At 38.1% G+C, this 12,176-nt stretch overlaps 2 protein-coding genes across 15 annotated transcripts in view; one reads left to right on the forward strand and one right to left on the reverse strand.

Annotated features, from left to right (window-relative positions):
• The first annotated feature begins 686 nt into the window (after nucleotides 1-686).
• Nucleotides 687-4,088, forward strand: LOC126370485 (putative inner dynein arm light chain, axonemal). The gene is made up of 6 exons (XM_050015363.1): nucleotides 687-773; nucleotides 1,339-1,470; nucleotides 2,042-2,191; nucleotides 2,478-2,606; nucleotides 3,050-3,247; nucleotides 4,053-4,088. The coding sequence occupies exons 1-6, from the start codon at nucleotides 687-689 to the stop codon at nucleotides 4,086-4,088; spliced, it is 732 nt and encodes a 243-aa protein (XP_049871320.1).
• A 172-nt stretch (nucleotides 4,089-4,260) lies between these two features.
• Nucleotides 4,261-12,176, reverse strand: part of LOC126370455 (protein lap4) — an 89,411-nt gene continuing 81,495 nt past the window's right edge. For 11 of the 14 annotated variants that reach the window (XM_050015293.1, XM_050015294.1, XM_050015302.1 and 8 more), the window contains 4 exons: nucleotides 11,999-12,143; nucleotides 11,599-11,694; nucleotides 10,838-11,017; nucleotides 4,261-5,686 (listed from right to left, as the gene is read on the reverse strand). In XM_050015293.1, the coding sequence (XP_049871250.1) occupies nucleotides 5,438-5,686; nucleotides 10,838-11,017; nucleotides 11,599-11,694; nucleotides 11,999-12,143 (670 nt within the window). In that variant the 3' untranslated portion in view covers nucleotides 4,261-5,437. Of the gene's footprint in view, nucleotides 5,687-6,040; nucleotides 6,086-10,837; nucleotides 11,018-11,598; nucleotides 11,695-11,998; nucleotides 12,144-12,176 lie in introns of all 14 variants that reach the window. The other 3 variants (XM_050015296.1, XM_050015303.1, XM_050015295.1) reach the window with 3 other exon arrangements.

Genomic DNA, 12,176 nt, shown 5'->3' on the forward strand with positions numbered 1-12,176 from the left:
CAATATTTGGTATCAGGGTTATTATTGAGCCCCCAAAGTTCCGTGACATGGCTCATGTAACGATTACTCACATCAGTAAGTAGTAACCGGGACCAACGGCTTATCGTGCCTTCGGAAGCACGGATGATCTTACTTTCGGACAAGCTGGTGATCAGCCTGAAATGTCCTAACCAAACTAGGGATCACAAAGTGTGATATGTCCCCACCGGTATTCGACCCCGGGACCTCCGGATCGTGAGCCCAACGCTCAACCACTGGACCACAGAGCCCGTTATGTTTTGAATAGTTTTGTTATTTAACCCTTATTCCTATATCCATAATATTATCTAATGATGCGCAAAACTACACTTAGCTAGGTAGGTAGACCAAATTATGATTGTGCTATTTGTTTTAATGATATATAATATCATGATTTTTATTATCAAAAGCTTTCATTGATGTATAATAAATGTTACTATGCGTTCATTACAATTCAAAGTAATACAAATCTTCTTATAAATAAATATTGAATCCAACTACTAAAATTATCTATTGATCAGTCTATTTGCAAATCAAACAGGTTGCCATGCCATTGCTATGGCGATCTTGTTATTGTTTATGCTGTGATTGTCACTTCAATATTGACTGAATCAGAATACTGCAATCGAGTAAATTACACAGTAGTTTAGGGATTAAATAAACCAACCATGGCTGAAAGGGCACCGGTCTCTGCCGAGGACACGCTAGTTCGTTATGATAACCCTGTGTTGGTTACTAAACAAGCAGAGAGACCTGTAAGTATCATCAGTTTATTTATTTTAAACCATAATCATCATAACCAGAATCTAGAGGCTGGCTCAACCCGCCTAGTAGGGCCACACGCCACCAGTTGACAAGTTGCAGTCACAGTTTGCATTTGAGGGTTGAACCACACCTGTCAACATCTCATCGCACGTTCCTATGCTGCTAAACTTTTCTGTTACTCAGTCATTTGCTACAGCAAGTACCTACAATGTGAGGACTCTGGCTTAAGGTCATAGTTATGAGCACATGGTCGCCCATAAACCTATTCTGTACAATATCTAAACTTAAAAAACCTATGAAGTATAGGATTAGTACGACAAATATAGGTGAGCTTGTAACGAAAGACAACCAAAGCATTCATCGCCATTTACGTGTGAGTAATTTAGGTTGGCTACTGATATCATTGCAGTTAAAGTATACAGTATGCAATGGAAAATTCCACTTGATATTAACTCAGAATAATGAGTTGAATCATCCCTCTCAGTATTCGTTACGATGTCACTTAAAACCCCGAACAAGTACATACAAGTAGTTATGCTCATTGAATAAATCCAGGTGGCTCCAAGTTCCAACGTATCAGCACAACCATGTATCCCGACAGAAGCCAAACGAGAAACCGAAGAAATTCTAAACGCTATTCTGCCGCCCAAAGAATGGGAAGAAGAAGGACAGATATGGACACAAAAGGTAAGTCCTTATTCATACTAGTAAGTAATAACATTCAGCTTCTTTTATATAGTTTACTGATTGTTGAAGTATAAGGCCTACCTACGCTATTCCAATTGAAGTGAGTCAATCGATTAACAACTCTCCATAATTTTTATTAAGGCACCAGATTTCGAATTCTGTTGAATCAATACCGCACACCATATATCTACCATTATTTGAATAATTGAAATAAAGTGTCTGAAATAAGTTGAAGATGTTTGGGAAAGTTGCATTAATAGGCCTATACATTTCGAAACTGCCATGCGTTACTCATTGTAAAATGCAATCTAAGCACATCTATGTATAAAAAAAAGTGAAAGGTCACTGACTGACTCTGTCATCACAAAATCTCAGAAACTACAAGTACTAAGTAGTAGGGTTGCTTAGGTTGGTTCCTTTTAGGACGTAGGTTCATTTTACGAAATTCTACCCGTAAGGGGGTTTGAAACTTCTCTAATGGTTTCAGGCGAAGGAAGACACGGGTAACACTAACAGCCAGTTCTTTATAAACTTGTCAAAATTATGTTACTCTTCTATTATTTTCCTGTAGATTTCCTCAACTCCAGCGACGAGGTTAGACGTGATAAACCTACAAGAGATGTTGGACACGCGCCTGCAGCAGCGGCAGGCGCGGGAGACCGGCATCTGTCCCGTGCGACGCCAGCTCTACACGCAGTGTTTCGATGAACTTATACGACAGGTCTATATCATTAAAATATAAACAATCACTGCACCAAGCTTCGTATCCTCATTCCTTATATGGCCAAGAAATAAAATGTCCTGCTATACTGTTTCTGCAACATAATATAATATAAGCTTACGAATATATCCTAATTCGAGTAGTCTGAGGTACGGTTGTGGTCAAAAGCGAATCTATTAATAATAAAAAGGGGCCTCCCAGTAGGTACCGATGTGGCAACATAGCCTGGTTGTGATTCGAAATATTGTAATATCTCTCAAATATCTAATTTGTGTATTATTATTAGGTGACAATAAACTGCGGTGAAAGGGGTCTCCTCCTGCTAAGGGTACGCGACGAAGCGAGGATCACCATGGAAGCGTATCAGACCCTGTACTGCAGTTCCATCGCATTTGGCATGAGGAAAGCGTTACAGGTCAATGAAAAAACAAAATACATGCGTAATTAAACCCACACCAAGTTGCTGGTTGTTACTCCAATGTCTTTAGAAGTAGGGCAGCATTGATGTTTTGTATGCATTTGTTTGTGGAGGCTAGTCTGCTCTGATCATAAACAATAATACCTACAACGTATAGAAAGGACACAGGCCGTGGTAGTTAGTAGAACGCTTGCCTCTCACTTTGAGGTCGCAGGTTCGAATCCAACACAGGCCTAAACTGGGAAACACATTTATCAGGTGTGAGGGTTTCCTCACAATGTTTTCCTTCATAGCTGAGCACAAACATTTGAGATCCAAACATGTATTCGAAAATCATTGGCTTTCTGTTGAAATTCAAACCTGTGACCTTACTCTATTCTTCGAACAGAGCTACCACGGTTTTACAATTTCCTATTTATCGTATAAAATATTTTCCGTAGTCGGAGCAAGGTAAGTCGGACCTGATGGACCAAGTAGCCAAGCTAGAAGCGGACAGATCATCGCTGGAGAAGTTGTGTTCAGAACTGAAGCAGAAGACGGAGCAACTGGAACGGCGCGCGGCCGAGCTGCGCGCCGCCGAGGAGAAGCGACACCAGGAGGAACTGTTAGCGTTGAAGAAGACCAACGCACAGTTGAAGGTAAGCGCCCGGACATTTTGTACCCAGAAATATCTAGTTACAATGCAGTCTTCCTGCCTTTTAAAATGCAAAATAGTAAAAACGGTACACGAAAATAAATATGGAAGCATCGTTGTTCAAAAATGACGCAGCGAAAAGGGGGGTTAAAAATTATACTGCCTTGTATTGCTGTGGGTTTAAAGGTATAAATAGGCGCGCGCCTTTACTTGCCGGTAGGTATGTCAACTTTTTAGCTAAAAACAGACAAATAGCGACATAAAATCAATAACATTAACTTTTTTTTAATTTTAGTTTTCGACTACTTTGTTACAGTGTGTTTAATTTTGTGTGAGTTTTGGCGTTAGTAATCAACTGCAGCGAGCATAAAGAGACTTTTCCATGTTTATTTTCGTTCACCGAGGAAAAAGCAGTCCAGGAAAGTTGCACAGTGTCACAGGCTACAGCTGAAACTCAGCGCAGGCGGCACGAGTTCCGCGCGGTGCTAATTATATCGAAGACTATAACAGACAGACAGGCAAGAAGGAAACCACTGCCCTATTTTTCCCAAAAAAAGTACCATGGAGAATGCTACACTAATAAGAGCGTTGCTCTTGAATTAGTGATGACTATAATAGATCAGTGAAAGCTATCTACTCGTGGATAAGTCGTACGGTCATTGGCCGATGCTTCCGTTACACGAAGATTCATTTTATTTCTATCATCTCCCATGCACATTTCTGTATTTGTCATTTTGTCATAACCGATTTCAAATCGTTGCTTATTATAATATGGGACTTTCAATTATTTATATTTCTTCATTTTTCAGGCACAACTGGAGGGCATCATCGCACCCAAGAAATAAACGGCGTCATTTTAGTCGTAATGTTATTCGTTACTTATTTTTAAGATGTTTTTTGTTCTTCTTAGGTAGAGGTAGTTTAAATTGTGTTCACTATATTAATGATTTAGTCTTAAATAAACTTTATATACCTATAATGCTCGTTTCCAAGAGTCAGTGAAATAAAAGAAAGAAATAATTTTATTAAAATATATATTAAACCATTTAATTGGGACAAACATACAATATTTTCATTAGTTTACAATTCACATACTGCTAAAGAGCCTTAGAAAGGTATAAAGGACACACTTAGAAAATCATTCTTTCATTCAGCACAACTTTCATCGCGATACTTCTTCCATTAAATATTAATACTATGACAGTTTGATACAATCCTCAGCGAAAATATACACTTTTGAGATTAATGAATTACATTATAAAACAGTTTGATTATAACTTCCAACTAGTCCTTCTAAAGCAAATGCATTTTTCATCACCATCGGCAAACGACTACAAGTACCTACCATAAATTAATTGAAAATTTAAAACATAAATTTATTGAAACTGACTGATAGTAATAATAATAACATTGAATAAATCCATTTGAGAAATTAAGGCACCACATACGAAGAGTAAAACTAAAACATAAGTTAAAAATACAAGTACGTCAGCGAACACAAAATACTGCATGAATAATAACAATGCACAAATAAAATTTTAAGTATATTTTATACTAAGTAATATTATGAAATCATGACCACGTATAGGAGGATGTTGTAAGTGAAATGTGATGCCAGAATACCAACATGTAAACGCCGGCGCAACTCGCGGCTCGCGGCCGCCCGCGCTCGTAATGCGCCCTCCTCGATGGTATGTACACCTATAATACGTATTCTTACACACCTCCAACTAACCTACGATATTATCCAATCACATTCTACGGTTTCCACTTAGCAGGTACAGCATCAACATTCAGTCAAACATTAAAAACTTGCACGGAATGAAAAATATTTAAAATTAAATACGTAAAGTATTTCAAGAATATTCTCTATCAAAATAGACAGTAACACCTATTATAAATCTAAAAATCTCCGTCGCAAAATAATAATAGAAAAATAAAATTGTGATCAGAATAAAATGCCACTTTGAAGCGGGTCTCGGTAGTGGATTTCTTCAAATCGTCCGTTTCAAAGTCGGTGGAATTCTAAACTTATTATCACAGTTTATAATACAATGGAAACTCGTTCGATTCGCCCTCGTTTCGTTGAAGAAATCTACAATCGAGTTCGGTCGTTTGTGTCGAGTCGGGGGTTTTAAAAATAAATAGTTTCGTCATGGGTGTGGGGGAATGGGAACGGAGATGTGCGGGTGGTTTAGTCGGTGTGGTGGGTGTAGGCGGTGAGCCGGTCGGCGGGGCCCACGGGGATGGCGGTGACGAGCCCCGCGCCGCCGTCCAGCAGCGGGTTGACGACCTGCACGATGTCGGGCTGCAGCGAGTGCTCGCCGGAGCCCTCGCCCTCGCCGAGGCTCGCGCCCGCCTCGTCTAACTCGCTCGGCGCAGTCTCGCTGCTCGGACTGGTCGTCAACTCCAATGATATTATCTTCTCCTGCGTCGTCTCCACCTGCACCAGTTTTACGTTAGTTTCACGATAAAACAATGCATTGATTAAGAATTTAATCGTGATGTAAACTGTATAATGAGATTTTACTTTTAAATGAGCCATGTTTATGGGCCAACCAATGCTGTGGAAATGAATCTGGCAAAACTAATGATTCCCAAAAAAAAGTATTTGATATTTTTATGGTCATATAGACCATCTTTAAACAAATTATGTTAATCACAAACAAAATTTTAAACGTTTTAACAGTATAGACTACGTTAGTTTACACAGTAGCGTCTTAAAGCGTTAGTACATTACAGTGCAGCATACTGAAAGCATAAAACGAACAAAACCAAAACAAGAAACGGAACAAACCATTGTTTTCGGTGTGCATATCCGTCTCTAGAATCCGGGTATCGTCTGACAAATCATACACAACATGTTAGCATGCCATGCCTCAGTTTCATGCAACACACGTGACGTGATACATTTCAAAATGCTTGTATACAGGACAGGATAAATAACAATGGGTACATACTATACATACTAATAACATTGAGGGAAATTTAAAATGTAATAAATAATATACAGTAATAATAAAGTATATTTTGGACACATTCGACACACATATACATTTCCACTATTTAAAAGAACATTACACACCTCTGCCTACCCCTTCGGGATACAGGCGTGATGTTATGTTGTGTTACAACAACATTAAAACCCAAGAAGAAACAACATACAAATATACGAGATGGGTGTCGCAGTCCACCAAAATAGACCTGGGTTCAGCAACTATTTGTGGATAATACTGATTACAATGAGGAACTTTCTAGGCTAAGTTCCCCAAAAATAAACTATTCTATTCTATAATATAGATGGCGCTGTCGAGGTTTAACGTGTTAATGACTTATTTTCTCATACAGTCATAAGCAATATAATGTACCCACTTTAGGACTCTGTCGCACTAACATATGTCACGTTCTTATCACGCGAATCAAATAGGTTGTACTTACTAGGGTAAATAAAACGGTATATAGAAATAAAACCAAGTTTATTGACATTAAATCCCTAGCAAGTACATAGATCGGATCTCTGGGTCGCAGGTAATTTGATACTGGCTGAGCACCCTTGGTGCAGTAGGAAAACTACCACTTCCCTGTAACTCTTCCCACGACGACACGGGGTACACCGGCGCGCGCAGCAGGGCAGCAGAAACGGTGGGGTAAGTACAGGACCGAAAGTGGATCCAGCGGGTTGTAGAACCCGAAAGGTGAAGCGGTAGAGGTAAGTACAGGACCGGTAGTGGGTCCTGCGGTTGTAGAACTCGAAGGGTGAAACCCAATTAATGGGGATAACACAACACTATAAATTATTATATCGTAGACAAAATTAGTAAAAAAACGTATTTAAAAAATATACGAGTAATCGAGGTGTTCTCGCTACAAAGGCAGAAGGATTGTGTCGAACATCCGACCGGAAGAGTAACGGCTCGGCTGTGGAATGTAGGTACGGCTACCTACGCAATGTGATAATTATTAAAGTCGTACAATATTAACGGAATTATTTTGTAAATAGATATGTTTTGTTAAATTAATTAGTATATGTTTATTTATGTAATAATATTTTAGTTTTAAGCAGTAGTTTTTAAGTGTTTTCAATGATAACTTTTTGATAGTTCCTAACAGAAAAACAAGAGCAATTACACTCAGTAGTAAAACGCGGCAGGCGTTACATACCCCCCTTTTTTGGGTAGGATTTTCGCTAAGAAAATCCGCTGACTAAAATGTAAGCTAGTCTGTCCTTCTTACTATTGACCATTCTAAAAATTACGTGGTACACATTCATTTCAACCCTTCCATTCACCCCCCTACTTTCTTTCATCCCTTTCACACACAAACAGTTATCTTATTTCGTTTTAAGTGACTGCGTCCTTTCCAAAAAGAGTACTAGACTTTTAACCGCAGCTTAGTACTCACACGTAATCAATAGGAGATTTAAGGTAACCGTTTTTTTTTTTCTTTTTATAGTATAATTTTCTTATCTTCGGGGTAGGGCCGAAGATAAAATAAATAGAATGTCCTAGGGGTAGGGCCTGGAGATTCAATATTTTTTTTTTGTAAAAAAAAAATTAGAAATACTATATATAAGTAAATATATTTAAGACGGTAGGTAGTTTTAGTAAGTAAGACATTGTTTTAGGCTAGTTTTGGATTTTTTAGTATAGTTTTAGTAAGTGTAGTTTTAGTTTTTTTTTTTTTTTTAAGGTAGTATGTAAGGTATTTTTAGAGAATATTAGAAGATATTAGAAGACGCATGCCATGCTCAAGATTTAAGTTTTTGGCAGGCCTAAGGCGTTTGATGGTATTACACATCAATCTCTTGACTGACTCTTACAGTCTGCTCGAGAATTAGTAAGCAGCTGGGGGATTCTATGTTTTTCTCTCACTTCCATCCCAGCAAGGAAGTTTTGTAAATATAGAAAGTTTTATTTTAGTTAGGTAAAAGTTTAGATATAATTATTTAGAATAGTTTGTAAGTTTAATATCCTTGACATGCCATGTACCTCTTCATAAAGGAGTTCATCTTTCTGAAGTGATAAATATTTAATTGGACGAGACATCTCTATTACTTTATGTTTAAATTGTAATTAGTTTAGTTGAATAGTTATTTTTTGAGTAAGTGTTGCAAGTACCTGAAGTCTTAATAACTAAAACACAACAAACGGCAGAAGGAAAATAACAAGAAAACAAATGCTACTATCAAAAGTACACAACAATTAAAACACAGGGATAGACAGAGGTTGGCAGTGCAAAATCAAAGTTTTCCTTCTGTGCGATGTGGTAGGTTCGATTTTGAGTTTTTAATTGTATGCAATCACCTTGAAAGAGAAATAGTAAGGTATTCCCACAAAGCAACCACAGCACACAAAAGTTGTAGTTACAATTCACTTAAAGCTAGACAAAATAATCAGACCAACACCAAAGATGACCAAAAATGCCAAAACCAGCAAAAAGGATACTCAGCTCAGTATTTCCTTAGTTGGGCGCCATTGTCACTTCTATCACGCGAATCAAATAGGTTGTACTTACTAGGGTAAATAAAACGGTATATAGAAATAAAACCAAGTTTATTGACATTAAATCCCTAGCAAGTACATAGATCGGATCTCTGGGTCGCAGGTAATTTGATACTGGCTGAGCACCCTTGGTGCAGTAGGAAAACTACCACTTCCCTGTAACTCTTCCCACGACGACACGGGGTACACCGGCGCGCGCAGCAGGGCAGCAGAAACGGTGGGGTAAGTACAGGACCGAAAGTGGATCCAGCGGGTTGTAGAACCCGAAAGGTGAAGCGGTAGAGGTAAGTACAGGACCGGTAGTGGGTCCTGCGGTTGTAGAACTCGAAGGGTGAAACCCAATTAATGGGGATAACACAACACTATAAATTATTATATCGTAGACAAAATTAGTAAAAAAACGTATTTAAAAAATATACGAGTAATCGAGGTGTTCTCGCTACAAAGGCAGAAGGATTGTGTCGAACATCCGACCGGAAGAGTAACGGCTCGGCTGTGGAATGTAGGTACGGCTACCTACGCAATGTGATAATTATTAAAGTCGTACAATATTAACGGAATTATTTTGTAAATAGATATGTTTTGTTAAATTAATTAGTATATGTTTATTTATGTAATAATATTTTAGTTTTAAGCAGTAGTTTTTAAGTGTTTTCAATGATAACTTTTTGATAGTTCCTAACAGAAAAACAAGAGCAATTACACTCAGTAGTAAAACGCGGCAGGCGTTACACATATTTGACATTTAGTGAGACAGTTCAATTTGTCAAAAAAGGTAATGTGACATGGTACCAAAGTGTATACATATTAATGCTCGTGACCGTATACATGGGTACATATTTAATTGTTGATTGATATTTGGATCACATTATACATAGAATTGTGTTGCTTCTCTTTATTTTTATCTAAATAATAATGGATGGAAGATGCAATTGTGCCTGGGTGTAATATTCATACCCAAAAGCAAAGATAACAGATGCATATTATGTCTGTTATCTATGAAATTATAATGTTAACATTTTCAAGGACAGAACGTCTAATGACGTTCCGATTCCAAGGTGTCATACTATCTATTATGAACCATCAATGACCCATAGTCTCTGCTCGTGAAAGGGTTAAACGAGGGAAAATCTTTACAGCGCCGTCTATATTGTTTTTAAGCAACGTAGCCTAGAATGTCTCCCATTTCAAGTCACATCTATACATACATATCGTTTATCGGTTACGTAATAATGTGGTATATTTAAATGACACTAATAACATTTGTGTAAGCGTTAGTATGATAATTATTTAGTGTTAGTCCGTGTGAGTCACTACCGTGTTTATCTACATTTCTATCTACCTCCATTATGGTGTTTCACAGTTTGTGCTGAGGAAAACTGTGCGTTTATTTTGCCCAGAAAGTATTATCAATGACAGTGTTTTTACACGAAACTAAGCTGTCTGTCAAACTGTTTATTCAAAGTCGTTGTTTCGGTCTAACAATCGTGATTGTGAAACGTTTGAGTCTAAAATGTTCACTAGATGTACAAAACGTATTCAGTCAGTCGCAGTCAAGTCGTAAGAATTGCACGTAGAAAGCTAAGCGTATATTGGTGCTGATTTCAGTACACACCACCTAATTTTATTTTAAGTTAAACTTGTCATTTTCTTATTCTCCGAAAAGGAAACGGACGGGTAATCGATAGCCATAAAATTTATGTAACACAGTCAATAAATTTTAGGCAGAAATCTAAAACAACCCTCTAAATTAAAAAAAAAAAATACATTGGCTAATAACCCGATAGAATTAAATTGACAGCACACGTCAAACGGGTTGCATACCAGAGAGATACTTATTTGATTCGCCCGGGTTATTCATTGATTCACTCATTTTACAATTAACAGCCGTCAATCATCCGTCCCTTCCCATTTCGGCGGATAAAAAATAACAGTTATTACTTAAAATAAAATAAGATGGTGTCTAAAGGAATTAGCACCGTTGTAAGATATACAAAAAAGTTATAATAATAAAAACAAAACCACACACGATACGGCGTTGCTTGTGTACAGCGGCTGGTATATTAATAGCAATGTACAGTCGCGGGCCGTACCTCTTTCTCAATCACTTTTTCAATGTACTCGACGGTTCGCACTTTAGTCTCGCCGGTGGTCGGGCAAACAAACTCCTCGGTGCGTAGAGTAATTCGCTCGTCTAACAATTTTTCCTTCTCCTTCACGGCCAGAATCGGCCCCGGTTTTGTACGTAACGCGATACGTGGTAGGGGCCATTTCTATAATTTGTAAAGCCAATTTGACATTCACACCCCATATGGACAGACATTATGCCAGGCGACATGATCCCCACCCACATCAAACATAGACAAACAAAGGTTAGTTTTAGTCAACAAGTTTACCACTGCAGCAAGTTGTATCAGACTGAAGTATAAAAGAAATAGTGATGGATGTATTATTCTGTGATAATGCATAATGAAGTATATAAATGTATCTTTTATAAAAAAAAAACGTGGACAGATTTCTGTATTCAAGTCCACGAGATGTATGAAACACCAGTCATGAGTGTTAATGACCATTCGATGTTATAAATAGGTTACTGACACAACATTTACCTAATTATTATTGGATTATGACAACACATTCTAAAACTAGGATGGAAGAAATAAACTTATAATTAAAGGACTTTTTTAAACAGTGTTGCAAAAGAAATCACCGAGAGACTATTACGGCGTTGTATTGCTAAAGATACTATATTTTTTGTAGGTACTGTTATTTATTCCATCTGGAGAACTGGTTGCTTAGTAGGTTTAGACATTCAATGGATCTATCGGGCTGCATTGTCAGATGGCATATTTACCTCGGACGGTGACTTCTCTCTCGACGGTACTTCGCCTATAATGTCCTCAGCTGGACCCACCATACTCTTTATAGTTTTAGCTGACTCTAACGCTTCCTGTAAAGACATAATTTTATTGATATTATTCGTTCAACGTAGTTTCGAAGGAATTGGGTCGTGTACTAGGTTCAAGATAAATTATGAAATTCTGATTACTAAATAAAGACAAATCTTAAACTAACGATAAACATTACTTCTTTCCTATTTTACTTATTTATGAATTTTAATCAAGACAAGCGTAATAATAAATCCGAAATTGTATCACGCTTTTCTATGACGTCACATGTTGCTTTTTCATACAACTTTTTACTTGACTAGTTTGAGACCACCCTATTCGTTCCTGTATGATATGAGTACGAACTTGTTCGAGCGAGCGCAGGCGCGCGGCCCTCCAAGCGGCGCGGCGCGCGGCGCGCGAGGCGGCGTCCTCGGGCTCGCCCGCGCCCGCGCCCGCGCGCCGCCGGGACGACTTGGCCGACGGACTCACTCCTCCGCCGGATGGTGCACTGCAACGGAACCGTAAAACATCATGACCCAAC

This window comes from Pectinophora gossypiella, chromosome 10 (genome assembly GCF_024362695.1).
Source record: "Pectinophora gossypiella chromosome 10, ilPecGoss1.1, whole genome shotgun sequence".
NCBI lineage: Eukaryota > Metazoa > Arthropoda > Insecta > Lepidoptera > Gelechiidae > Pectinophora > Pectinophora gossypiella.

What these genes read in the sequence shown, in the direction of transcription:
- LOC126370485 (XM_050015363.1), top strand. Translation starts at nt 687, where the DNA reads ATGGCTGAAAGGGCACCGGTCTCTGCCGAGGACACGCTAGTTCGTTAT. An exon ending in GACAGATATGGACACAAAAG is followed by an intron (nt 1,471 to 2,041) that starts GTAAGTCCTTAT and finishes ATTTTCCTGTAG; the next exon opens with ATTTCCTCAACTCCAGCGAC. An exon ending in AGACCAACGCACAGTTGAAG is followed by an intron (nt 3,248 to 4,052) that starts GTAAGCGCCCGG and finishes TTCATTTTTCAG; the next exon opens with GCACAACTGGAGGGCATCAT.